This window comes from Phalacrocorax carbo, chromosome 1 (genome assembly GCF_963921805.1).
Source record: "Phalacrocorax carbo chromosome 1, bPhaCar2.1, whole genome shotgun sequence".
Taxonomy (NCBI): domain Eukaryota; kingdom Metazoa; phylum Chordata; class Aves; order Suliformes; family Phalacrocoracidae; genus Phalacrocorax; species Phalacrocorax carbo.
This window is the reverse complement of record NC_087513.1, coordinates 183,733,736-183,760,956: the sequence shown is the minus strand read 5'-3', so window position 1 is coordinate 183,760,956 and position 27,221 is coordinate 183,733,736. Positions and strand designations below refer to the sequence as shown.

The window sequence follows — 27,221 nt, the reverse complement described above, 5'->3', positions numbered from 1 at the left end:
ATTGCTTCACAGATGGATACCATAGAAATTACAGCTGTGCTGGAGTTTCTGCTTTTCACTGAAATTTTGCTTTGTGTAGCAGTTGGTTCTTTGCTTGCTTAAGCTGTATTCATTCTTGTGCTTATCCTGTTGGTACTAAATGCTTCTTCAGCATTTCAATTTTGTGGTAGACTAACAGGTGTTACTTTAGGTATTAGTGTTAGAAGAGGCCCACGGATCATCTAACCTGTCCCCTTTTCTAGCACAGGGTGGTCCCATTAAGTAGACATGCTGGTGCTGTATTTGGCAGTGTGGTTTCTGCCACTGGTGGTGGTTAATTTCTGAAGATTTCTGCTTGTTAGCTTCTTTATCTATTAAATCAAATAACTTGGCTTCTTGGTGATGTACAAGCCTGGCTGAGGAAGGCCAGACTCTAAAACCTCCAGAGCTGGCTTGTGTGCTGTCCTCAGCCATGCTGGATGAGAACATGCCACCACTGTTTTATGCCTTGCTTTGGTGGGCTTCTGGGGCCACATCTCAATACATTGACCTGATTACTTTTTCTCTGTCCAGCTGGCTGACCTTCTGTGTGTGGGCTTAATTTACTTTTTTTTTCTTTTTTTTAGAAGGTGTTATGGGGTTTCTCCCCCTCATGGGAGGCTGTGGCCCGTTCAGGAGGATGGGCATGCTCGGTGACAAGTGTGTGTGGGGGGAGACGTGACTGTGCAGGCAGGAAACACTCGTCACTGGGTCCTGGTATCTTTGGCTGTGCTTCCTGTCAGTTAAACCACGAGCAGGGGGGCAGATGCACCCAGAGATGACGACTCTGCTGTCTGCCCCAGCCAGCCATTGTGTAACTCTCTTCTCAAGAGTGTTCTCATGCCCGTATACTTTTTGACTTTGTTATCCATCCGAGACCCTTGTTTAGATACCTGAGAGTAAAGATCAGAATTTAATTAGTCCAACAGAAAGCGGTACTTGAACTCTTGAAGCATGAACTGTGAAAGAGTAACCATGGGAGTTGTCGTAACACAGCAAGAGCTGAGATCCAGTGTTTCTTTTTCCACTGCAACCAGCGTAGGAGTTTAAATGCATATGAGAAACAGACAGAATGGGTGTGAAGTCAGGCAATTTCATGAATACCTTTTGGGCAGATAGTCGGCACATTACTTGACCCAGTGAGTTTTTATTTTAAGATCCTGTGATCTTTGGGGTGATTTTTTTTTAAAAAAAGATTATTATTAATTTTTTTTTCATTTTAATGCACTTGTGGATTAAGGCAACTCTGGCTTTCAGTTAAACAACTTGTGCTTTTTCTGTGCATTTTTAACATAAAACCTGCTATTCTAGAAGATGTAATGGTTTTTAAGCAGGTCTGATGATTTCTGAAGATATGCATGTTATTGCAACATAGTCAATTTATTGAAGCTAGAACTCTAATAATACCTCCCCTAGCATCAGAGTTTAGAGAACTGAGTACTCTGAGCATCAAAATTATGTTAGAACTGAAACTGTGTGGATTCATTTCAGCCTTTTTGTCTGATTTGATGCTCTCTTCTTCCTCATGTGACAGCGTAACTCCCAGAATATTGTTTTTTTTCCTGTAGTCTGTTTATTCGTTGACTAGCCAGCATTGAGTAGAGATGTCTTTGCCACATGATGAAATGTTCCGGTACTACATGATCTTTAAAATAGAGGCTTTCAGTCTGAGGGGCACATCCTCTGGGTGGGCAAGAGTAGAAAGGTTGTAGGGGCAGTGAGATTGGATGGGTAAGGGGTTTTTGGGGGGCGGGGGTTGGTTGGTTTGGTGGTTGTTCTTTTTCTTTCCTGACTTTTCTTTTGTTATGAAGCACCGTGCATCACACACTCTGCACTAGAGGTGGGGAGGAGACGGTTCTGTGCTCAGCAGAAGAGCTACTCTCATAGAGGCAGGCACTGCTCGTGGCTCTTGGCGGTGCCTTGACTCCGAGGGAGCAGCTCCTGGTGCCCCCGAGTTTCTGCAGGTCCAGGAGTTGGCACCACAAGGGCAAAGCTCTGCATTTTGCCCCTGTGAAAGGCACCAGCTCCTGTGTTTCTAACATAGCTGAGCTGGAAGCGTTTCACAGTGACAGGATGCTTCTGCTGACCTTTCTTCATTTCAGTTTTGAGCAGTCGTCTTACTACTGTCTTGTCTGAGAGAGGAAAGGTACAAATGGGGCACAACCCTCTGGGGGGGAACATGTAGTAAAACCTCCATGGAACTCTGCTTGAAGTCTATGGCATCTTGAAAAAGGGCATAGTATTGTGGGGATTTTTTCCTCACCCACCCATAATTCTGGTATTAATTTATTGTATCTGTGATCACAGCAAATCAGTGAGACTTCACAGAAGCAGGTGAAATGTTAGGCAACAGAAAAGAAGAAAAAGAAAGGAGGCTGGAGGATAAATGAAGGGATGGATTAGAAACTATGTAAAGCAACCTCTCCCTGTATTACCTTGTTTATGGTACTGGGTAGACTTCCGTTTTAACCTTAGCTTTCCCTTATTTTTTGGTTTTTGTTTAATTTTTTTCTTTTTTCCTCCAGACTGTGTACAGGTTGAATGCCATGATGGGAGAGGAACGTGTGTAGGGCAGATGTGGTAGATAGTTTTTTATCTCTGGTTTCTATGATAATTTGCAAGTTTTCATAAGAAAGCTGATGTCTCCAGAGGGGCTTCTTGCATGATGAGACTGTTGTGCTGTGGGGAAGGCTAGCATGCTTGCTTCAGCTACGCTGTATGCTTGTTCTCCCAGAGACCTAAATGAAATGGTCAGGAGGCTGGAACACCTCTCCTGAGAAGACAGGCTGAGAGAGTTGGGGTTGTTGAGCCCGGAGAGGAGAAGGCTCCAGGGAGGCCTTATTGCGGCCCTTCAATATATAGAGGGGGCCTATAAGAAAGATAAGGATGTTTTACCAAGACCTGTAGTGACAGGAAAAGGGACCTCAGTTTCAAACTGGAAGAGGGTAGGTTTAGATTGTTGTAAGGAAGCAGTTTTTTACAGTGAGGGTGGTGAGACGCTGGCACCGGTTGTGGAGAGAGGTTGTTGATGCCCCATCCCTGGACGTGTTCGAGGTCAGGCTGGACTGGGCTTTGAGCAACCTGGTCTCATGCAAGATGTCCTTGCCCATGGCAGGGGAGTTGGACTGGTTGATCTTTAAAGGTCCCTTCCAACCCAGATCAAGCTGTGATTCTGTGAATTGAGGCCTCAATCAACTCCTGATAATTTAGGCAATTCAGATAAGTGACTCAAGGAAGGGCCTTTCATCTCCAGGAGATGCAGCCCACCTTTCCTCCCATTGATTATAGAGAAAACTTAGAGCAAGCAAAGGCCTTTCTTAGGGAGGTGTTTGAGGTTCCTAGAATTAATCTGTATTTAGACGAGTTGATTGTCAGGAAAAATCCTACTATTGTGGGTAAAGGGGGAAAAGCTATCATAGGAGGAAATTGTTTCCTGATGGTAGAAGCTGTGTGGGTGCATGTCTGCCCGACCCTTCTCCTGCGTATGATGCCATGTGGGTTTCTCTTTTGGGAGGCATGGATGGACTTGTGCAACGGCCCTGTTCAGACAGTGCCTGGGAGAGAGCGCAAGTGCATGTGTCTGCATGGGTGCATGTTTTGCATGTGCACGCTTGCCTGTGTGAATAAGGACGTGGGTTATGGTGGTGCCTTTGCCTTTGAAGCCTGCGTAGCAAGAGTGGTCATTTCCTGAGCTGACAAGCTGTATATCAAAACCTTTATGAGCCTCTGTGCTGTCATATTTGAATTATTCATTCTGCGGAGCCAAGGGGAGGTAGAAAGAGGTCTCCAGGTTTGTGAGCCAGTGGCTGCAGCAAGGTTGCGCTGCTTTCTGTTGCAGGATGAGATCAAGTTGGGTGCGCAACTCAGTCCAAGGGGACCAGGCAATTTTGTGTTTTCCCTTGGCGATTTGGTTCCCCACCAGCCATGCTGCCTTGCTTCCCTCCTGCAGCTGGGGAGTCAGGCTAGCTTGCAGCGCCCTGCAGTAGGGTCTACGGCTGGATGGCACAGGGACAGATAAATCAGCCACCTCTGATGCCTGATATAGTTCTGCAAAAGACACAGGAACTTGAATGATGAAATGAGGAAGAGGTGAGGCCTGAATTTCTCTACACCTGCTTTGTGGGGCCTCTGAAACTTTCCAGAACACCCTGATTTTGTAGGTCTTTTCATGTAACACTCATAAATTCTGTGTCTAGTTCGTTAGCAGTGAATTCCTGTGTCTCCCAGGAGCAAGTGCGTGCTCATATGAGAGTGACTTAGGCTTCAGTATGAACATTTCCCCAGACATTACGAAATGAGAAATACTGGCCAGTTCAGACGCTGCCTTCCCTGGAGGGACCTTTGCAGACCCCACTTCTTTTCCACAGCACTCTTAAGAGAAGCTGTTTTGCTTTTTTTTATATTAATCTTGTTGGTCTTTAACTTGTGTTTCATCACTGTTTGAAACCCCACGGTGGGAATTCTTAGTCTAGCAACAAGTCAGGAGATAATTTATATTCTTTGAGTAGCCAAGTTCACTAGTTGGAAATTCCCCAGACAAATAGTCTCCCTTCTTAATCCCACTCCATGCAAATACTTTAGAACATAAAATTTAAGCTACGCTGATCTGTAAGAAGAAAAAATGTACAAATGGCATGGGAGTATTAGTTTCTGTATTATCCTACATAGCTGCAAATTAATGTATTTATTATTGTAATTGTGCTAAGCATCATGAAGCACACACATTTTCAGAATAATCTGAGTTGAATACATTGCATTTTAGAGTGCGTTAAAATTGACAGCTTAAAAAGCATTACCTAACTTCTAATTATGGATTGAATGAATGTTCTCCACTATAATTGTGTAAACGGTCTTTTGCCTTGCAGAGGTTTTAAAGGCATGACTTTAGGTGCAGTATTTGCTGGTTCTTTCCCTAAGGTTTTTTCCTGCAGATATTTAAGTGAATCAGATCTGCCACATGTTACATCCTGGATAGACATTCAGTACAGCAGAAATGCTTGTACTCTTTATACTGTTAAGGCTCCTTCTCCAGTTTAGGCAGCCTTCAGCATCTCATTGATTTAACCCAACAGCAGCTTTTGGGGAAGGGTAGTACTGAACAAGTAGGTAAAGGGCATAATTTTTGAAAAGGTAGCTTATCAGCTCAGATGACCACTCTTGCTATGCAGGCTTAGAAGGCAAAGGCACAACCATATTCTACATCCTTGAACTTGAGGCTGGTGGTGGATGAAAAGCTGGACGTGACCCAGCAATGTGTGCTCGCAGCCCTGAAGGCCAACCATATCCTGGGCTGCATCAAAAGCAGCGTGGCCAGCAGGTCAGGGGAGGTGATTCTGCCCCTCTACTCCACTCTGGTGAGACCTCACCTGGAGTGCTGCGTCCAGCTCTGGGACCCCCAACATAAGAAGGACATGGACCTGTTGGCGCGAGTCCAGAGGAGGCCACCTCTCCTATGAAGAAAAGCTGGGAGAGTTGGGGTGGTTCAGCCTGGAGAAGAGAAGGCTGCAAGGAGATATTGTGGCCTTTCAATACTTAAAAGGGGCCTATAAGAAAGATGGAAACAGACTTTTTAGTAGGGTCTCTTGTGACAGGACAAGGGGTAATGGTTTTAAACTAAAAGAGGGTACATATAGACTAGATATAAGGGAGAATTTTTTTACTGTGAGAGTAGTTAAACACTGGAAGAGGTTACCCAGAGAAGCTGAGGATGTTCTACCGTTGGAAGTGTTCGAGGTCAGGCTGGATGGGGCTCTGAGCAACCTGATCTAGTTGAAGGTGTCCCCCTCATTGCAGGGAGGTTGGACTAGATGACCATTAAAGGTTCCTTCCAACTGAAACTATTCTATGCTTCTATGGTTGTCTTAGAAAACTCAAAACAGACTCTTTATCAGGGCCTGTAGTGACAGGAAAAGGGACCTCAGTTTCAAACTGAAAGAGGGTAGGTTTAGATTTGTTGTAAGGAAGCAATTTTTTACAGTGAGGGTGGTGAGACGCTGGCACCGGTTGTGGAGAGAGGTTGTTGATGCCCCATCCCTGGACGTGTTCGAGGTCAGGCTGGACTGGGCTTTGAGCAACCTGGTCTCATGCAAGATGTCCCTGCCCATGGCAGGGGAGTTGGACTGGTTATTCTTTAAAGGTCGCTTCCAACCCAAATCATGCTGTGATTCTGTGAAAAGAGCACAGCCATTCAGTGAACGTCTGACTTGGCAGACACCTGGAACCTGGATGTAGATGATTACCTATTGAAAATCTGGCTGAAATGAGACAAACATATCCAAGAGGGAAATAAGAGAAACTGAGAAGTGTTTGCCTCTCAAAACAATATTCTTAAAGTATATCAAGTGAGTTAATGCTGAACATGCTAATAGGGGAAAGTAGTAAAGATGATGACAGAGATTGGGGATGAAAAAAACCCAAACCTACAGTCTCTCTGCAGGGATGAAGTTATCGTCTCAGGCAAGTTTAGAGATGAGACAATTCTGGTCCTTTTTCTTGGTACAATGGAGACATATTCAGTGTTTCAATATTAGATGAGGTTGTTGGGATAACCTGCACATAGAGCTCTTTGTGCTGTGCACTCCATGCCCATAAGTAGTTGGCTGTCTAGTAACAAGGTGGTTTGTGTACCAAACAAGTAACAGTGAGAGCCCAAGGTGCAGTGGTTTGTTTGTTTGTTGCGTTTTTTGTGTGGGGGTTTTTTTGTTGCTGCTGTTGTTGTTCGTTGGTTTTTGTTTTGTTTTGTTTTGTTTTAAAAGTCCCTCTGGCTATGTAATGCTTACCTTTTCAAACCAAGGCCAGCTCCCTCCGTGTCTCTGCATGTGTGTGTTGGTGCTTTCTTAAAGGTGTTTCCAGTCTTAAGTTCAGTTTTAAAGTAATGTTTTGAGACTATTCCTTGAGTTCAGAGTAAACTGTTTGGCAGGTGACTTTGCTCTCCCAAGGAGAGCTTGGTAATTGTGTTTACTTGAGCGTATCTGGAGTATTTTGTTGCTTCTTGCCTTGCTCCGTGGTGAGCTGTGACCAGGAACACCAGTACGAATTACCCATGCAGAAAGCACGTACCAGCTCAGAGCTGTGACTCATTGTGCTGACGGAAAACATACAGTTACAGCCTTCTACCCCAAATGAGCCTTAGCCCTTCTGCCTGTGTGTTTATAAGCTTAGCTCTCTCATTCTCTAATTTTCAATAAATTTAATTTTTTTTTGTTAGGCCTGCAGGATGACATTAGTTGCAGCTACAGTGATCTGTAGAATACACTAGAAATCAGGTGAAGAGTTCAACTCAGAGGAGTAACAAACCCCATGCCTTGATTTGGGAGACTACCTTGAAGGTCTGGAGTTAGTTTTGGTGTCCCATTTAAGAGAACAAGTCTATCATGGCCTACATGAATTCTTCTTACATGAACACTGTCTGAGCTACAGTAAAGGATCTGATTAAGCCAAAAATAAAGTTGAACGCACTCATGCTAATAAACCCACTTACATCAGAAAAGACAAACAGTGAAAAACCCCAGACTTACCAGTCCTGGAGGTTAGTGGGAGGGTGTTCATGAAGTCTGACTGACACCTCTGACTTCCCTGTTTGCAGCTGTTCCTTATCAATCTGCCTGACTGTAAGTACGGTTTGGTACTTTGCACCTCTTCTTATATTATGTTTCATTCCTGTTTGTACAGGCTTTTTTGAATCAAGTGTTTCTGCTTGTGAAATGTTAGGAGGTGGTGTCACTCACTCTTGGGTTGGGCTTTTTTGTTGCTTTTTAGGTTTTTTTGGAATCCATATGAAAGATTACTGCAAACATCAGCTTTTTGATTTTGACAAAGTAGGAGATTTGTCTTAATTTTTCTGAGATTTGCTGACAGACATGTGTCTCTCCTGTCCCAACCTCATAAATAACTCTCTGGCTGTGTTAGTAATAGTATGAGACTCTCCAAGCCCTTAAAAACAAGAAATTTACGGTACTACTTGTCTTGGTTCGCTCATCAAACTATTTGAGAAATAACTTATAAAAAGAAGTCATTTCAATGGTTGTGGCTGACCAGGTGACAAAATGGACCCTTGGGATGTGTAAGGGCGGTGTGTGTTGGGGCACCGTACAGGTGCTGTGCTGTGCCTGATTACGGACTGGAGAAAACGGGTCACCTCTTGCCTGGTGCAAAAAACCTTACTGTGGTGGTTATTCCTGTGGTATAACCATTGGAAATGCGTGGCTGAGGACTTTATTTCTTATATTTGTGGGTAAAGTTAAACGAGGTTTTTTGTGACAAATAGATCAAAAAGCTTCAGGCACATTTTGCAAAAATGTGTTTTCACTGATAAGCTTTATAAATAAGAAGGACTGAAAATCTGATGTTTATATCTATATTTTATCTGCATGTCATTGTTAACCACAATGCTAACTTAAATACAAATGTAAGTGCTCTTTTAAATCTGGAGCTAGAATCTCTCAAAGACCAAAATGCTTGTTTAATGCTGTGGTAAGAAAGCAGCTTATGGTAAGTGTTATTGCACTGCTTTGTAATCTGGGCTGTACTGTTTCTCGACACAAGCCCTTTTAGCCATTTATTTTTTGCTCTGTTTTGATTGGGTCTGTGATTCTTGTCTGCAGGGTTAAAAAGTCACTTAAATAAAGATTTAGGTTAAAACAGGATGCAAACAAAACTCCTCTTGTGTGTTTCACCCGTGCTCTCGGAGTTACTTCACTTGTGTGAATGTAATGGTGTGAGTGCTACCTTATATTCTCAGCTTTAGAAAAATGAACCACTTGTCCCAAAGAAAGAGGCTGTCTGAACAGTCCTGGGTGAGTTGTAAGGATATACATATTTATTTTTCAAAACAGTGTTTAATTCCAAGATGTATGGTATGCATCTAGGAAAGCTCAGGTATCTGTCATACAAGAACCCATAAAATACCTCGTGTAGTCCTTTGAAGCGTCACCATCAGAGCTGATGTTCGCAGGGATGGCCACACATCTTGCATAAAGATAGAAATTGCTGCTACTTTTTTTTCCAGCATTGTACAGTTTAACTCGCCGCTGTCTAGACTGCAGACCCGAGACTGTGGAAATAGGATTAGCAGCACAACCTCCAGAAAGGGAAGGTGGGCTAAAAGCCATCAGGGAGAAGGTGGAAGAGCCAAGCCCAGGGCAGCACCGTGCCCTGGCTGGGCAGAGGGAAGCCAGCAGCACTGGGAGAGCTGCAGGCTGGAAATGCCATCGGTCATGTGCTGAAAATGCACCTGCCTGCCTGCGGCTCTAGCAGGAGGGTCTGAAGGGAGATGAGGAATTACTGTAATTAGATGATCTTGAACACAGAATGAGCTGTTTGGAGGTTTTGAGACCTGCTAAAATAAGCAGCAAGTGCTTCCAGGCCATGGTTCTTGCTGGAGGTAGGAGAAGTCTGCCTGCTGCTGGGTCTCCAGGTTTGTTCTTGCGGGTATCTCACAGCTGTTCTCAGCGTAGGCTGCCTGTGTCCTCCAGTTTGTAAAAAAGACATCTCATGTCATCCTGTAGCTGTGAGGTAAGAAGGAAGAACGACTCCTAGACTGCAAACGTTTTTTAGGTGATACATTCTAGAATAAAAGTTTTCCCTCTTGGTAGCAAGGGTTAAACATTGAGGGCAACAGGTATAGGCAGACTTAGGTATGTGATATGTTTGACTGTTTTGCAAGGTGCTATAAATGTTGGCTCCGTGTAATCTGATACGAGGGTAGGACAGGCTAACTTAATGAAGGCAAAATAGACAGCAATGTAAAAGAACTGGAAATTCAAGTCTAGCTGACTAATACCAGCCTGCTCCAGAGGCTTTTGACTGTTCATATTGCTGACAGCTGACAGCAAATGAGAGGCAATCAACAGAAACATTGCCTAATCTGCTCTATATTCATACAGATCCTTTAAAGACACCGCAAAGGTAAGGCCCTTTACGTTTCTCAACCTGGCAGAGTTGCTGAATGCAGCATTGAACATATACATTGTCAACAGGAGTGAAATACCAGACTGAGGCTTGAAGTCTGTGTCTTTGTGTGTCTGGGAAAGGGAAGGCTTCGGCAAGTTCTGTGTGGATTAGTTTGTGCCCCTTTCTAGTTGGTGCACATCAATTAAATTCAGGTTTCTGAAACTGCTCAAATACTCAAACATAGATGCAAATCACACAGTATTTCTGTGGCTGCAACAGAGAATAATTCTGAACTTATTTAAATGTTTTGTTTGTTGTGCTTGACAGTCCAGTTGAAAAAGTTTAAAAATAAATTAATTGCAAAAGGAAAGCCACAGAATGCTAAAAATCTGTGCGCAGAAGTTGTAACAGGGATTTTTACTGAGCTTGGTCTTGTAGCATCTTCTGCAGAATGCTGAGAAAGTCCTGTGGGAGTTTAACTCTCTGATCCAGAATTACAGACGCTTGGCTGGAAAAGGTTGCCTGGAATAAGAAACTTTTGACTTGAACCTGATCTCCGCTGGCCTTTTTTCTAGTTTCCCCCTTTAATGTATTTAATGTATATATTTTGTGTGCATTTACATTCCAGTTTGCAAAAAAAAAAAAAAAAAAAAGCCTACTTCTTTGCCAGCAGATTTTTCTTTGGTAAACTGAACTTCTTTCTGCAGGTGATTTAAAAATAATGACTGCATTACTAATTTGTGGGCAAAGTAATTTTTAGAGAACAGTTGACAGTTTTGTGTCAGTATTGGGTACAGACTGCAACTGGTAATTTGTGAATTTTGGCACCAAGCCAAGGCAATTATATTTAGTTTCCCCTGATCTTTCTTCCTCCCACTGCCACCTCTTCATTCTGTTGTGTAAATGCGTTAATCAAAAGAGTGAAACCTCTTGGGATCAAGGGGTTCTTCCCCCCTCCAGCCTCTTTTACAAGTTTCCTCATATCCTGTTTTAGCTGTCTTGGAGCTCAGCCCTTCAGCTGTCTCTGTACTGAGACCCTTTCCCTTTGAAATCAGCGAGACTTGACTTATCTGCAGCTTTCTTGTTATAGTTGCTTATAGGATCGTGGTCTTAATGCTCCTTAGAAAATGCTATTAAACCCTAGAAACTGCTTGAGGGTGCCTTTTAAAAACATTTATTTTGTGTCACTGGAGTAATTAATTTGGTTTACAGAAATTTCTGAACCAGATTTGGGATTTTATCAATTTACAGTTTTCTTGGTATCTTTTTTAACCCGCTTTTTGAGATTTTGTGCAATATAAAAACCGGTAACGAATCTTTGATACTAATGTTATTTATTAATGCTGGAAATTTGGTTATCTTATGACAGTGCATAAAACCAATCCAGTCTCTGAAAATTTACTATTGGATAAAACAGCGTATACTAAGTTTTGTAGGAGAGGAGGTAATGAGACATCTTTTGTTTTCCTTTCTGTCCATAATTAGCATCACTTGCCTCTTCCTCGTGATGAGCCAGACTATGTCAAACTTATAGTACATCTATTCTGTTTTTGGAGTGTTTAATATATTATTATTTTTGCAGTGGAGAATATGTGAGTCCAGAAGTGAGCAGTTACAAAGAAAAACATTACAGCAAAATCCTGGCTGCAGAGATGTGTGGTTGCAATCTGCATTACTGGAGGTTTGTCTTGTGTTATGACAGGTCTTTTCCATTCTGTTTAAAAAGAAATCCTGATGTAATGAGGCTGATGTGGTGTAATTACATCAATCTGTTTTTAAAACATTCTCTAATATTCCTAAGCTTTTGAATTCTGTCATGTCTGTAGCAAGGAGTCTAAGCAAGTACATCTAAGCTGATGCATTTTCATTTCCTTTCCTTCTTCCAAAACTGGTTGCTTCTCGGCTTAATTGAATGTCTCCTTGTTCTCATTTTATCAACTGTGAAATATGAGCACCTGATTTTTTCCTTCTGTTTACCAATAGTGACGAATTAACTACAAAGGTAGAGTCAAAGGACAGACCAAGCTAGTGATTGCCAAGAGTTCTGGACGAGCAAACCACACTCCCTGGCCTCTGCATTTACTGGAGATTAGCGTTCGTGCGTACCATTATGGAGAGGCAGGTCTTTGCTATGGAGGTTATTGTTTTAAGCTGGCCCTTGGATCCATGTGATATTGCTGAATAAGGCCATGCTGTCGGAAATGTTCTTCATAACAAAACCTGATGGTTGTTAGGATAAGAAACCTTTAGGCAGCCCGTCATGGAGGAGTTCTTAGAAAGACTGGTAGTCATGCTGTTGGACAGCAGGAAGCTCAGTGAGACTGTGGCCTTGTGGCCCAGGTTTTTCAGGTGGTGAAGACCTGCCTTGCACATACGCCTCTCCCCTTTTTGACAGTAACTACGCAGAGATGTTATCTTTGCAAGACCAAGATGTTAGTGCTGCTCTGTTCCCCAGGCCAGCAGACTGACTCCTGAGCTCTCACAGGCTTTGCAGACTGTGAGTTTCCTATGCACTGCGCGGGGGATGCTGTCCTCTTTGGGGGGGGTTCGGTTAATCTCGTTTGTTTGGCCTTCAGTGGATGAGAGGAAGATCAAGCTAAATGTTCTCCCAGCAGTGCTGAGGTGGTGATGAGCAGCAATGGGTGGAGGTGACTGAACTGGAAGCAGAAAAGGAGCACTTCTGCATATCCACTTGTTGCAGAGCAATGTGGGAGGTTGTGGGGTTTTTGCTTCTTTGGTAGCCAAACCAGCTACATCAAAAGTAAAAAGCCAAGTCAGCAGAAGGGCACAGGTTTCATATATTTGGTGTATACGTATATGTGTGTATGTGCACATACACACAAGAAAATGGGGATAAAGTTTGTTTATGTAACTGCAACTGCTATGTGTATGCATGCATCCACACAGGCATTTAGAGTAGGTGCTATGCAGTGAAGTAACATTATGTAGCTTTTAATCTGACTGTAGTTGAAGTAATGCAGTTTATCTGCGAGCTGAGCCTTTAGTAACCCAAAGTTAATCTGAAAAGGCCCTGATTGGATAGGCAAGGCAGCTAGGTCACATAACTAACTTCTGAAAATTTACCCTCATCTTCTCTTTTCCGTCTCTAAGTGTCAAAAAGTGCAATTTGGGCAGCTGGAAAATGGTGTTTGAATCAACTAAGCAGTTTTGATGGGGGGGATGGGGGGCTTGCGGACAGGCTGGGAGGGAAGGAGGTCCAATCTGTGACTCGATCTGGGGAGGAAGGGAGGGCTGGTGGTGTGATGTCCCTTCCCTAACCTTTTCTTCACATGCCACGCACCCAACCTGTGGAAATGCAAGATTCAGTTATGGTCTTCTCAGGGGAACAGGGAAGCGGGGGAGACTATTTGGACCCTTGCTTTCCTCTGTAGTGCTCTTGTTCCCTCGCTTTAGGGTGAGTTCCAGCTAACTTTTCCTGTTGAGTTAGCTCTACTTTGCAAGAGCAAACACTGCGGAGAAGTGACTAAAACCCAGTGTGGCCTTTCTCTTGCCTGATCAGATTAGGGAGGTTTGCTCTTTATCTTAGCAGATGTTCAAATTCTTTATTCAGAGCTCAAGAGCTTCAGTAACAGAGTCAGGGAGAGCCTTCCTGCCTCAATATTTTTTAGTTTGCTGTTTAGGACTGGCTTTTCGGTAGTAGTCTGAACTTTTGTTGCTGCAGCATAAATCAATTATTTACAGTGTCCTATGTCTACACACCTATACTGATTTGGGACTACCTTTACACTGAGCATGCTGGCAGGAGAGGATACAGAGGGAAATGCCTCAACCACACCGTAATTTTCTTCAGATTTCCCAGCAGCGCTCTACTGGGTTGCTGCGTTTGTGTACAACAGCTGTGTTGTATAAATGTGCTAAATAAGAGGGACTTAAAAAGTATCGGGGAACGTGGGAGATAGGAAGAAGAAGGATTTCAGGGGTGGGGGAGTCTGTAAGCAGTGCTGGAGCTGTTACTGTTAATAGTCTGGAAAGGAATCCTGCCTCGTATTAAATATTCAGGCTAAAAGAGGTAGTTACTAAGAAAAAAGATGAAAATGTGATTTTGTTTTTGATGATGGCAAAGAAGAGTCTGTTGCTTGATTTGTGCTTTCTGGTCTCTTTGGAGTAAACGGGCTTTTCTCTTAGATCTAGGGAAGGGAGGGTTCATTTGATTTCTTTTGTATTGACTGAATTGTGTGCCAATTCCTTTTTTAATGTTTGTTTATATTTAACAGATAAACCCTCTTACTCTCTGTCCTCCTTGCTGTATATGTACTAAGAGCCTGTGGTGACATAGGCTGGTTTCCAGCCTGGCTGCAAAACAGGGTTCTATTGATACCGATGATTTCTTTGTCCTTAATGAAAGCTCAGCAAAGGTCACTGTTGACTTTTATTATGTCAGCTGCTTTTTGCAGTTTCCCCTAGGCAATGTGGATGCTTTCAGAAGCTTTCAGGCTGTTCCTTACGTTGTTTCATTCCTTCCTTGGTGATACCCACTTACCATGTTGTTTTTCCATCTCCTTTAATTTGTGTGAGCAGTTGAAATAGTGAGCCTTCTGAAACTTATTGTGCTAATTAACATATATTAACTTGTTCTTATTGCTTGTCATTTTGCTGACTACAGATGCCCTGGGTCTAAGGACATGATTCAAAGCCCCTGTTCTGTGCAGTTTGCCCTTGTGGCCAAGAAGGCCAATGGTATCCTGGCGTGCATTAAAAGGAGTGTGGCCAGCAGGTCGAGGGAGGTTATCCTCTCCCTCTACTGTGCCCTAATGAGGCCACATCTGGAGTACTGCATCCAGTTCTGGGCTCCCCAGTTCAAGAAAGACAGGGAACTACTGGAGAGAGTCCAGTGGAGAGCTACAAAGATGATGAGGGGACTGGAGCATCTCCCTTATGAGGAAAGGCTGAGAGACCTGGGTTTGTTCAGCCTGGAGAAGAGAGAGAAGACTGAGGGGGGATTTCATCAATACCTATAAAGATCTAAAGGGTGGGTGTCAGGGCGGTGGGGCCAGACTCTTTTCAGTGGTGCCCAAGGACAGGCCAAGGGGCAATGGGCACAAGTTGGAACACAGGAAGTTCCATCTGAATATGAGAATAAACCTCTTTCCTGTGAGGGTGCCAGAGCAGTGGCACAGGCTGCCCAGGGAGGTTGTGGAGTCTCCTTCCCTGGAGACATTCAAACCCTGCCTGGATGCGCTCCTGTGCCCCCTGCTCTGGGTGTCGCTGCTCAATCAGGGTGGTTGGACAAGATGATCTCCAGAGGCCCCTTCCAAACCCTACCATTCCGTGATTCTGTGATTTCTTAATATTACTGAGTAGGAATAATCAACCTGTGAAAAAATGCTGCAGGAGACTATATTTGTTAGTGTTTATGCTTAGTGTCAACCATACATGAAGATCATAATGGGTTTGGGATTCCTGCGTTACGAGAACTGTGATAGCATTCAGCTTTTCCCCCCTCTTAAGAGAAACAGACAATGCATTACTTGTACAGTATCTTAAAAAGATGCAACTCTGCAGAGGGTGGACTGGCTCTGGCTTGAGCCATCCTTAACCTCCACTGGTAGAGAGGAGCGAGAAACTTGAGTGAAATGATGAAGTTACCATCCATGTGTTTGCCTGACCTCACCCCTTTTTCAGTCCTCACCCTGATGGTTTTCAGTCCTTCAGTCCAAAATTTCCAGGTGATGTCTTCATTCTTTCCTTTCCTCTGATTCACTGCCCTCTTCCTCCTGCATCCAAGATGGTGTTGAGAAGGGGGTTCAGCTTTGCATTTCTGTTAAGTCACAACTTTGTTGCTTCAAGGCTAACGCTAATGCTGCAGGTTGTCTTAGAAAATCAGTGGGAAATTTCAATCGCAAGTCATTTGTGCCCATGCTAAATGAGTTGAGCTGTTTCAGCATTAACTCAGGATTCAGATCTGCATTTGAATCTTAAAGCAGCTAAGCTGGTCCTTAATTTTAAATGTATGAGTGATCCTAACTAATTTCACAAAAAAGGCAGTGCAAGATGATTACAGTCATCTTTAGTAACTCTAAATGGGACTGGAGGCATCTTTCAGCTCAGCTGGGGTGCTCTCACTACCAAGACTTGAGCCTTCCAGGTTTATAGCTGAGCTGGCACACGCTGCTCCAGTGTGGTGCCACTGTGTTATTTCAGTGTTCTGCATTACAGTGCATAAATGCTAAGGCAGTATGGGCTATGCCAGCTCGTATTGTCAGGAGTTGAAGGAGGAATTGTGGATTTGTTACTTCCCAGTGGAGCCTAGTTGCAGTATTGCAACTTCACCTTTAGGACCAAAAACGTGGTTCTGGAGGTGTTTCCTACCAGCTTTGTTGAACTGGTGAAATAGGGCTAGGGTTAAGTGCAGGCTATATATGGTGAAGAGTGGTGGGGAAAAAGGTTGTGATGTCTATCTGGGAGTCCTACAATGTATCTTCTGGCATACCAGAGTAGCAGTGTACTAAGGGTTAAATTGGCTGAATGTGCTTTTTGACAGCTTCTTGAGGAGGTTATTTCTAGTTGAAATCAGTAGAGGAGGGGAATTTCCCGAAGTATTGACATATAATGTATTTGTGTGGTCAGTTTCAAGGATTAAGCAAAATTAAGATGTTTATTTATATTGCTGTGTCTTAATATTGCTTTTTATAATATGTTTCTGCAACAATTAGTAAAAATGAAAGCAAAACCTTACTTATTCTGTAGTTCTGAAAAATTGATGTAGATTTTACGGTAATACATACTGGGTTCCCTGTCTCCTAGGACTATTTGTATGTAGTCAAGCTTACTGTGCATGTGAATACAATTTACGCGTTTTATACTGTTTGCAAATAACTTATTTTCTTCTCACAGATGTACATAAAATCAGGCAGGGAGATAAGTGGCATTACATAGCAAAAACAATAGTCATGTTTGTGTTAGCCTATAGACAGCAGGATCCTGTGATACTTGGAATAATGAAAGCACAGTTTATAAAAATAGATGTGGAGGAAAATATAGCTGGTTTAGAATTGTGCTGGTTTCTGTGAAAAGCTCCTCTTGTTTTCTATACGCCAGAGAAAGTGGTATGGGTTAAAGGAAAGTACTTTTGCATTATTTTGTCATGCTGCTATTGCCCAATAGATCACTTGCTATTACTGCCTACTGCTAAAGAAGCAATGAAAAATTTCCTGTAAATAATAATAGTCTGAGTGCCTAACCTTTATCAGGTTAGATAGAAAAGCTCACTAAAGCCTGTTCATTCACTTGTCTTTGACTTCGGTCATAATGTTGTGGTTAGATGTTCCTTTTCTTGTAAGAAGAAGGTATCATTTGACTTTTTATAGATTCCTTGGTGGTTTTGGGGAGGGGGATGTAGGGGGGAAGGAGTGGTGTGCTAATAGTCTTACATCACTGCGTCACCGTGGTGCAAAATTAATAAAACAGTTTTTGAATGTCTGTTCCTGCAACGGTATCAGATGATTAGGAACTTCATGTTACCATGAAGTGTGACTCTTCTAAGTAGTGTTTGTGTGGATCCCTTGGGGATCAATTGGGTTATGCTGCTGCAGTCTCTTGAATGATGTTAAATCATGATTAGTTTTGCATTGACGGTTTTGTTGGGTTTTTTAAAAATAACAAGTACGAAAAGATTTCTTTATGGCTTCTAGTAAATTTGCTGCCACAGCTTTTGGATATTATGCATTTAGTGTGCATCTTGGTATTGTTGTATCTACTGTAAAATATTAATACTTTACAGAAGAATGAGTGACCTGGCACTAATGGAAGAATATGCCAGTTCCCAATGCACACAGGGAACTTCTGAAGTCTGTCTTACGGTGGCTATACATCCAGTTTCCTCCAGATTTCCTTATACTTCATGAGCTTACTAGGTAGCCTGTCTCTTCAACGCTTCATTTATCCTGATTTTACATTGACACTGTTAATTGTTACTGACCTTTGAAAGTTACTGGACCTTAAGAGCTTGTACTCTTTGTTCACATGTGTGGCTTCAATTAGAGTAACGGAGATGATTATAGGCTCTTGCTGTATTCCAGCTCTGGTTCTCCCTGAACAAGTAGCTTAACTCCCATTTTAAAATCAGTCTCCATTTAGAACCTCAGCAGGTTCTTGTATTTGCCTGATGATCCTCCAGGGTGAAGTTAGTCTTCACTGATTAGAGGGAGTGACTTAAAATATTATTTCATCTTATCGGAGAGTTAAAATTTATTTATAGGCAGTAACCAAAATAGAAGTTGTACTTAAATAAATTTCCATACCTTTCCTCTCTTACGAAAGAGCTGGTATGCCCCTGTTGACATAGATTGACCCATTTCAGTCACTGTCTGTAGGAAATAATAAACTATATATTATATGGCTATGTACTTTATTTTCAGGCCGGCATACAGGATGGTAGGAGTCTGGGATGGGGTGAGTTGGTTTTAGTCCCACTACGCTGGCATGTGTGCATAACGTCTTAATGGCATTCTTATCTTATAAAAGGTGAAGCCAAATAATTACATTTAGGGAAATTACCCAGAATTACATGGTTGCATGTAATGCTTTCAGTGCTATAGCCCTGCTGAAGTACAGAGAAAGCCTTATTAGCTATACTAGTCATCCTGCAAAATGGCAAGGACTGAGGTTGAACAGTCATGGTTCCCAAAGCACATCCTTCTCTGTTCATGCATGTAGCTCTCATTAATGCAAATGTTCTCTAGTTAGGGTTGTGGCTACTCTTACGAACCCTTTACCAGCTAATTAAAACACTCCTTGGAAGTTGGGGAGGTTCTCCTGTTTGCATAATCTTGGGTTTCCTGATTTCTTAGAAGGGTAGGATCTAGTGACTTAAATGCTAGAATGCTCTACCATCACTACTTAGGAATTTGAGAATACCACAATCTATATGGGAAAAACAGCTGTTAAGTTTCCTAGAGTGAGGGAGTATGAGCCTGTGACATGATCCTCCCTAATTAAATTGCTTGGCATTGGGGAGAGGAAGATGCCCTTCATTTTTCTGAGTTTCAGCCTACTGCAAAAACAAGGTAAAGCTAAACCTTCTGTACAAGGCAGTTGTTAATCCTCACCAGTGGTGCTGAAGTTGCCCAGAGGCTTTCCTGGGGGTCTCAGTCTGGATGGGTATGTGTTAGACCTCTCCCCCTTATTCTTCTGTCACAGCAGCACTTAATGAAAGAATTTTGATCAAAACACTAGGCACCACACATTTTACTTCCTTAAAAACATACAAATTTAAATTCCTAAGCACCAACATTTTCCCTTAGGTTCCTGATTTTAGACACCTGTTTCTGTTATGCTTTTGATAGTGGTAGGGCTTTTTTTTATTACTGTATTGATCACTGAGGTTGTATAAAAAGATGGTTTTGTGCTCGACTTTTTCCCCAGAAGTGGTGCAGTACACCTCTTTGTAAGCTCATGTTGACGGTGTTTGCCTTCGGCACTGATGAGTAAATGAAAACATGGGAGCTGTAAGCACGCATCCCTCCAGTGAAGCTGTTTACATTCCGTAGTTTGGGCTATTTTTTTTTTCTTTGCTATTGTACTGAGCAGTTTTCTTGCCTGTTCTAATTTGCCATGACGTGGTCAGTGCTGTTTCCTTCCGGCTGCTTGTGAGCCTGTGGTAGAGATAAGGATACATTTACAGTGCGTTTTTAACAAGAAGCTGAAGATCTGCTTCGTGTAGGAACTTGGGGACTCTCTGGACTGTACAAAGAATTTATTTACTGCTTTCATCTCTTTGGTGCTGTGGGAATCAAGATCTAGAGCATTTTACTTGCAAAATAACAACTTTGCTAAATTTGAACTGCGTGTGAAGAAGAAAGGTGGTAATCTTGAGATACCCTACAGCTCAGTAGGTCAGTCTGGGTTTTGTATTTTTACTTTGAATTTACCTTAAAGTTGAGAGTTACTAATGAATGTGAAAACTGCATATATGAATCAAATGAAAAGATGGATTTTTTTTTTGCTAACTTCTGTAACTTTTCGTAGTCTCATGCTTTTAATATGAAACACTTTAAAACTGATGTCTTGCTTCCTGAAACAGTTTTATTTTTAAGGGAATGAAAAAGTGCATGTATTAATCAGAAGTAGTACCTCTGAAGATACAAAGGTGTCTGACTTCCTTGGAGTTAGATAGAAGAGTTACTAGTTCAGAGCAAGCTTTATTGTGCTGCTATTGTTTCACGTACCTAAAGCAATAATTTCTTAATTATAACTTTTTTATTTTTTTCTCCTCCACAGTGATAAAGGCTATCGAGGTGGGAAGAACAACTCAGGAAAGGATTTCTCTTGGTTTGTTTCCTTTTGAGAAGAGAAGAACCTGGGAACACCGATGATCTGAGAAATACGAACGCTGATACTTGATTCGTTTGTGATCCTGCCTTTCTGCCTAGCTGGACCTCAGTGACGCGCTCTGTTCTTTCGCATTTGAGAACATTTTTCTTTGTATGTGGAGCTGAGACCTGGGAATGCGTTATTATGGCAGCAGTTGTACAGCAGAATGAGCTTGTATTTGAATTTGCCAGCAACGTCATGGAGGATGAGCAGCAGGTATGAGACGGTGTAAGAAACCATATTCGTACAAGCTGGTGCTAGGAATATTATGAAAACAGGAGGAAAAGTGTGGTGTAAAACACAAAAAAGCAAACATTGAGGTCATTATTGTTGCAGCAGATCTTTGTGCTGTTTCAAAAGCTTCCTGTTGTTTCCTGTAACTTGCACAGGCAGAACAGAAATTGGTTGAAATGTTATAACTTCTGCAGCATTGCAGAGACATCCTTCTCCGAAAATGTTTTTCCTCTGTCACTGATTTGTGCTAGTAGAATCCATCCATTTGTGATGTGGAATTCCCCAAATTCTGGTGTTTGACAGTAGTTTTAACTTTCCTTGTGTGCTAGAATAAAATTCTGAATAGAAGTAACAGTCACACCACAGACGACTAGAAGCAGTAGTTACCTGCTCGCTGCTTTTAACAGATTGGTTTCTAAATTGTGTAACTTTATGCCGGCTATTCAGAAATAATTTTTGAAGTTATTTAAATTGGTTTCTTTCACACTGCAGGAAAAATATGTCTCTTTCTGTCTGAGGAAGCTCTCAGTTAGGTGTTAATGATCTGAACCACATCCTGTGAGTCCTGAGGTGTCAGTGAAGGACTCCTATTGTAAAAATCAGGCAGGTCCTCTATAGGTGGTGGTAAATAGTAGGATTTTGCATTTATTAACAAGAAATTAGGTGTCTGGGTACTGTGGAAGACAGTTCTTAAAAGGCTGAGAAGTGCCATGACAAACTGTTCCTCCTCTTGTGATTGTGAAAAGCATTTAGCCTCCTCTCTTTCAAAAGTACTTTTGGCTTTATAATCTTGTCTCTGGGTTTTCTGAATGGCCTAATATCTGGCTGGGTCAGTGGCCTGTTTCTGCTGTCAGAGTCATGCGATCATTTCAATGAACTGAGTGTTGTCTGTCTAAAATGCTAACTCGGTTTTGGGTGGAACTAGTAATGTAACTTCCTTCCCTGTATTTTTCCAGAGCTTGTGGTAGCCTGGGGATTTAGATATGGGAATTGCACAAACATAGTCGAAAATGAGCCTTATTTATTACCTCTGTTTGTTGTTCGTTGCTGGCTTTACTTTACAAACCAGTGGGAGAGGGGAGAATTGAGATGGGGAGGGCTACTTCAGTGGGGTTTCTGGAAGGGGTTGTGCAAGCAGAAGTGGTTTCGTTCACTTTAACTATGCATTCTGCCTCTTGCAATTTCTTCAGATGCTCGCCTGAAAAACAGAAAATACTAAAGATTGTTCAACAGTGCAGTAAAAACTCCCTAAACAGAGCTTTCTGCAGCTCCAGAACAAACTCAACCTTGGCATTTATCTCATAACCCAAATAAATCCTACTCCAGATGAAGCCTAAGGAAAGAAGGCGACCTGCAGCATACCCTGCAGGGGGTTGAAATCAAAGATGTGAAAGGCCGGAGAAAGAGTGCATAGCAGAAGGCCCATCACTGCAAACGGTCGCATGCAAGCTCCTCTTAAATCACTGGTTACCTTAGTTCATATAACAGAGGCAGGTAGACAGCTAGTTGGCTGCATGGAGGTAGATCTTAAATACTCAGTTGTAGAAAAGGAGTCCTGCATAGGGAAAGATCTAGGAAGCTGCAGCAAGATTTAGCTCAGGCAAGGATTTATATATAGTACAACATTAATCCAAAACAATTGCTTGTTGCTTATACCTGGTTGATCTGCTTCTTACAGCATAGGAGCTATTGCTGTTGCTGCTCCTGAAGTTTTAAAGTTCTGGACAGATTAGTTGTATTTAGGGATGGATGACACAATTTCTGTACTTTGCAAAAGTTTTAGCTCTGGAAGTGGTCTGTGTTGGTCAGAGTAATTTTTTGAGCTTCATTAGTATACAAAAAAGTGACATATTTATACACAGGTGTCATTTAACTGATCTTCAGATAATTATTTTTGCACTGATGCCAAAAGCTGGCATTGCAAGAACTCTCATACTTTTCTTCTTGTCAAAGCTTTGCTTGGAGCCCTGTTGTGTGAAGAGCTGTCAAGACATGGAACAGCTGTGGGGAGAGGTTTGGGGTCTAGATGGCAGCTACACTCAGGATTTCAGGGAAGTCATAATTCATGGCTTTTGTTTTGTTTTTTTTAAGACTTGGTTAAACAACAGTAAATTATGAACAGTCCTTTTGCAAATGTAAGCATTCAAGCCAGTGGCAGATGCCAAGGGGAGGGACTTGATCACATGGCCCCGTGTGAACGGGAAGGGCTCTCGCTTATCAGCTTTATCCTTTCCAGTTTAGAAAATAATGAATTTTTTTTTTTCTTGGAGGGTTCATTTATCACATTATGCATGTATAGTGAGGACGAAATGGGATGAAAATAACCTTGTAATTTTGAGAAGGGAACGAGTGGCTTGCACTAATGCTATTGATAACCTGTTTGGTTGCTGCTACCTGTCAGAGATCCTGGTTAAATAGAGGGTTTGCTCTTTTTTTTTTTTTTCTCCTCACACAAAACTAGGCACAAGCTCCTACAGGCTGTGGCTGAGTCAGTCCCACTGCCTAAAACTGCTTTTCTTCATGTCTGCAGCTTCTACTCTCTATGTCTTTTCATTTCGTCCTTTGTTAACTTACAGTTAATGTGATATTTGATCAGGACATTCTTAATTTAAAAAGCTGAATAAAAGCAGCCACAGAGGCTGGATCCCTACTAGGAAGTCTTAAAAGGTGCCAGGGACACACTGAATCATTGCAGTCATTAAATTGCTAGCATGGTCCCCAGCATGACTGCTCTGTGCCAACAGGTGCTCTCTCAAGTGGCTCTAACATGTGTAGTAACCTGTGCCTGAAGACACCTTCTGCACCTCTGAGGGATGTTTCCCTCTTCTCTTCTTGGGTCCAAGCCCTTAGGTTGGGCTGTGACTTCTGCACCATCTTCTCATGCCTTGGTTTGCTCTTTCATGTTCCCTGATGTTACCATGGGCTTTCTGAAACATTAAGTCACCTGGTCAAGGCCAAGGTCTACATTTTTTGGCCATTTCCAGCTCCTGCAGAAAGTGCCCCCCTTATCCACTTGCTGTTTTGTGAAGACTTTAAGGAGATCCATGATGAGGTTGTCTCCCCAGGAAAGCAAGTGACATTTACCTGCTTCCAGCATCCCTCTGTGAAACTTGGTAATTTCTCAGATCTTGGCCATGGGAACGCCTTTAAGGTCAAGAGGCTGCCTCTGCTGTTGGCACAGGAACCTTCAGCAAAGAGAAAACCGAAGCCCATTTTCTAGTCACCAAGATCACTTTGCCTAGTTTTATTTAGTTGTTGGTTTGTTTTGTGTTGTTTTTTTTTTTTAATAGATAGCCAACTGTATTGCAAGTCTGAATTCTGTTGCTCTGTTAAAAAGCCACGTTTTTTTCCCCAAGGTTTCTTTCCCTTCCCCCCTCCCTGTAGCTTTTCTCTGCTCCTATTTTATGCCTTTCTTCCCACCCATCACTCACTTGCACAAAATTTATTCCACACCAGTTAGAAGCTAGTCACCATATTCCTGGGACAAGTTTTCTTCCTTAAAGGACTTGTGGGAGAAGACAGTACCTCCAGAGCAGAAGAAATCCCCTTCCTTACTTTCCATTTCCACAATTAAGGTGGTATTTTGATACTCTGTCAATTGGTGATAGCTGATAAGAAAATTCTCAGAGGAAAAAAAAAAAAGAAACACCTTGTCAGCATGTCAAACACCTAAGAGAAGTTTGAGAGCAGGAAGGAGGGCAGGATTCAGTTTTCAGGGCGTCATGGAGCATGACCTGCTCATGGGATCTTCCATGGACTTCATCATCTGTCTGAAGCTTTGCACTCCTCCAGATTGTTAAAGGTTGGTCTACAAGACTGGCTTGTAGATGAACTGCAGCGAGGAACTTGGTGTCTAAGACATGGGAAGAGTTCAGCAGTAGCTCAATTCCTTTGTGTCCAGCAGACATGGGAGATGAGTTGAAGCCAAGCCAAAGCTTTGGTGGAGCTAGGGTGTCCCATTTTAACAACATTTTGCATGAGAAAGATGAATTGATTTAGGTATTGATTTCTTGAAAAATCATTGCACTTTAATTTCAGACTTTATTTTTAGTTTTGGGATACTTCGCACTCTTCCTTTCTGTTAGTGCATGTAGAACCACCTTTGTATTAGAAATAGATTATTTTGTGATCTTGCTATTAGAGGGATAATTCATTTTGTCTTCATTGAATCATGACTATTGAGTCCTTAACTGAATGTTTTCCTCCTGTGTAATTCTCATTACACATCAAAGGGAGCCATATTAAAGACGGCCTCTTCTGCAGTTCTGAATTAGTTCGAAGTTATTCTTGTGTCTTATAACAACAGAGCAACAGGAAGCTTTAGCTTGGCTCTTAATGGGGATTCAGGCACTTTCAATGAAACTAAGAACATTATAGAAGGACTCAGGTGAGATTCTACCTCTCAACAGTCATATATGCATCAGCATACAAGAGTAGTTGCTTTTAAAGCTGAATTAAATGCTTGTTAATGAAATTGTAACCACTTGCAAGTATCATACAAAAAAGTGATGACGGTTTCCACAAAAATACATTTCAAATTAGGTTTGCTTGCAGTTGCATGGATGTTTTTCTCTCTGAAAGCAGATTATATATTCGTTCCAGCCTTTCCTGTTCACAACCATGGCAAGAAAGAAAATCCATATGTTGTACCTCTGTAAGGTAGGAGTTAGAAGCAGGTGTAACTATGGTTTTAAAATAAAGGCCACAAGAAGTGATATTTACTCTGACTCTTCCAGTTCAAAACTATTATTAATTAAAAGAAAACCACATTTAAAGTGTCTTACAATGAGTGAATGCTTTTCTGTTTGTCTCTCGTATTTGAGAAGCATAGTGTGTCAACAAGCTCCTCGGACAGTCTGGTGCTGAGTTCAAGTGGCGAGGTATTCCCCTGCCATGGAGGTTCCTGTGCCTGTAGAAAGTCACAGTGCCTGTGTCGGGGTATGTGTATGATGGTTGTTTCTAGACATGGTCAAAATACAGGTTAACCTTGCAGAGCCGATCACATCTGATCACACAGATTGAACCAACTGCTGCTGAAATGCATGGCAGTACCATGGGAAACAATTTGGTCAGCGGTGCAGCGTGTTTCAGTAACACATGGAAGTTTGGACTTCTGTAATTACGTTTCACAGCAGAGTGATGAGTAGGGTGAAATATCATAGAATCACAGAATTGTTAAGGTTGGAAAAGACCCTTAAGATCATCGAGTCCAACCGCTAACCTATCACTGCCAAGTCCACCACTAAACCATATCCTCAAGCACCACGTCTACCCTTCTTTTAAATACCTTCAGGGATGGAGACTCAACCACCTCCCTGGGCAGCCTGTTCCAATGTTTGACAACCCTTTCGGTGAATAATTTTTTCCTAATATCCAACCTAAACTTCCCCTGGCACAGCTTGAGGCCATTTCCTCTCATCCTATCGCTTCTTACTAGGGAGAAGAGACCGACCCCTGTCTCACTACAACCTCCTTTCAGGTAGTTGTAGAAAGCAATAAGGTCTCCCCTCAGCCTTCTCTTCTCCAGGCTAAACAACCCCAGCTCCCTCAGAGAGTCCTCATAAGACTTGTTCTCTAGACCCTTCACCAACTTCATTGCCCTTCTCTGGACGCGCTTCAGCAACTCAATGTCCTTCTTGTAGTGAGGGGCCCAAAACTGCACACAGTACTCAAGGTGCGGCCTCACCAGTGCCGAGTACAGGGGCACGATCACCTCCCTGCTCCTGCTGGCCGCGCTATTCCTGATACAAGCCAGGATGCCATTGGCCTTCTTGGCTGCCTGAGCACGCTGCCGGCTCATGTTCAGGCAGCTGTCAGCCAGCACACCCAGGTGCTTTTCCTCCAGGCAGCTTTCCAGCCACTCCTCCCCAAGCCTGTAGCGGTGCCTGGGGTTGTGACCCAGCACTTGGCCTTGTTGAATCTCATACCGTTGGCTCCGGCCCAACAATCCAGCCTGTCCAGGTCCCTCTGTAGGGCCTTCCTGCCCTCCAGCAGATCGACACTTCCACCCAGCTTGGTGTCATCTGCAAGCTTACTGAGGGTGCACTCAATCCCCTCATCCAGATCATCAGTGAAGGTATTGAACAGGACCAGCCCCAACACTGAGCCCTGGAGAACACGGCTCCTGACCGGCCACCAACTGGATTTGACTCCATTCACCACCGCTCTCTGGGCTCGGCCATCCAGCCAGCGCAGAGTGCCCTTGTCCAAGCCGTGAGCAGCCAGCTTCTCCAGGAGAATGCTATGGGAGACAGTGTCAAAGACCTTACTAAAGTCCAAGCAGACAACGTCCACTGCCTTCCCCTCATCCACTAAGTGGGTCACCCATAGAAGGAGACCAGGTTAGTGAGGCAGGACCTGCCTTTCATGAACCCATGCTGGCTGAGCCCGATCCCTGGGTGTCCCGCATGTGTTGCATAATGGTATTCAAGATGATCTGCTCCATGACCTTTCCCGGCATCGAGGTCAGGCTGACAGGCCTGTAGTTCCCTGGATCCTCCTTCCGACCCTTCTTGTAGAGGGGTGTCACATTCACTAGTTTCCAGTCATCTGGGACCTCCCTGGTTGACCATGACTGCTGATAAATGATGGACAGTGGCTTGGTGAGCTCCTCTGCCAGCTCCCTCAGTATCCTTGGGTGTATCCCATCTGGCCTCATGGACTTGTGAACGTCCAGGTGAAGGAGCAGGTCAGTGACTGCAACCTCATCAACAACTGGGACTTCATTCTGTATGCTATCTCCATCT

The 27,221-nt window shown here is 42.8% G+C and overlaps 1 protein-coding gene across 6 annotated transcripts in view; it reads left to right on the top strand.

Moving 5' to 3' along the window:
• Positions 1-27,221, top strand: part of ELF1 (E74 like ETS transcription factor 1) — a 95,474-nt gene that overhangs the window by 33,599 nt on the left and 34,654 nt on the right. For 4 of the 6 annotated variants that reach the window (XM_064440789.1, XM_064440794.1, XM_064440788.1 and 1 more), the window contains exon 2: positions 20,149-20,457. In XM_064440789.1, coding sequence (XP_064296859.1) covers positions 20,386-20,457 — 72 coding nt within the window. In that variant the 5' untranslated portion in view covers positions 20,149-20,385. Of the gene's footprint in view, positions 1-11,491; positions 11,591-19,545; positions 19,764-20,148; positions 20,458-27,221 lie in introns of those variants that run through there. The other 2 variants (XM_064440791.1, XM_064440792.1) reach the window with 2 other exon arrangements.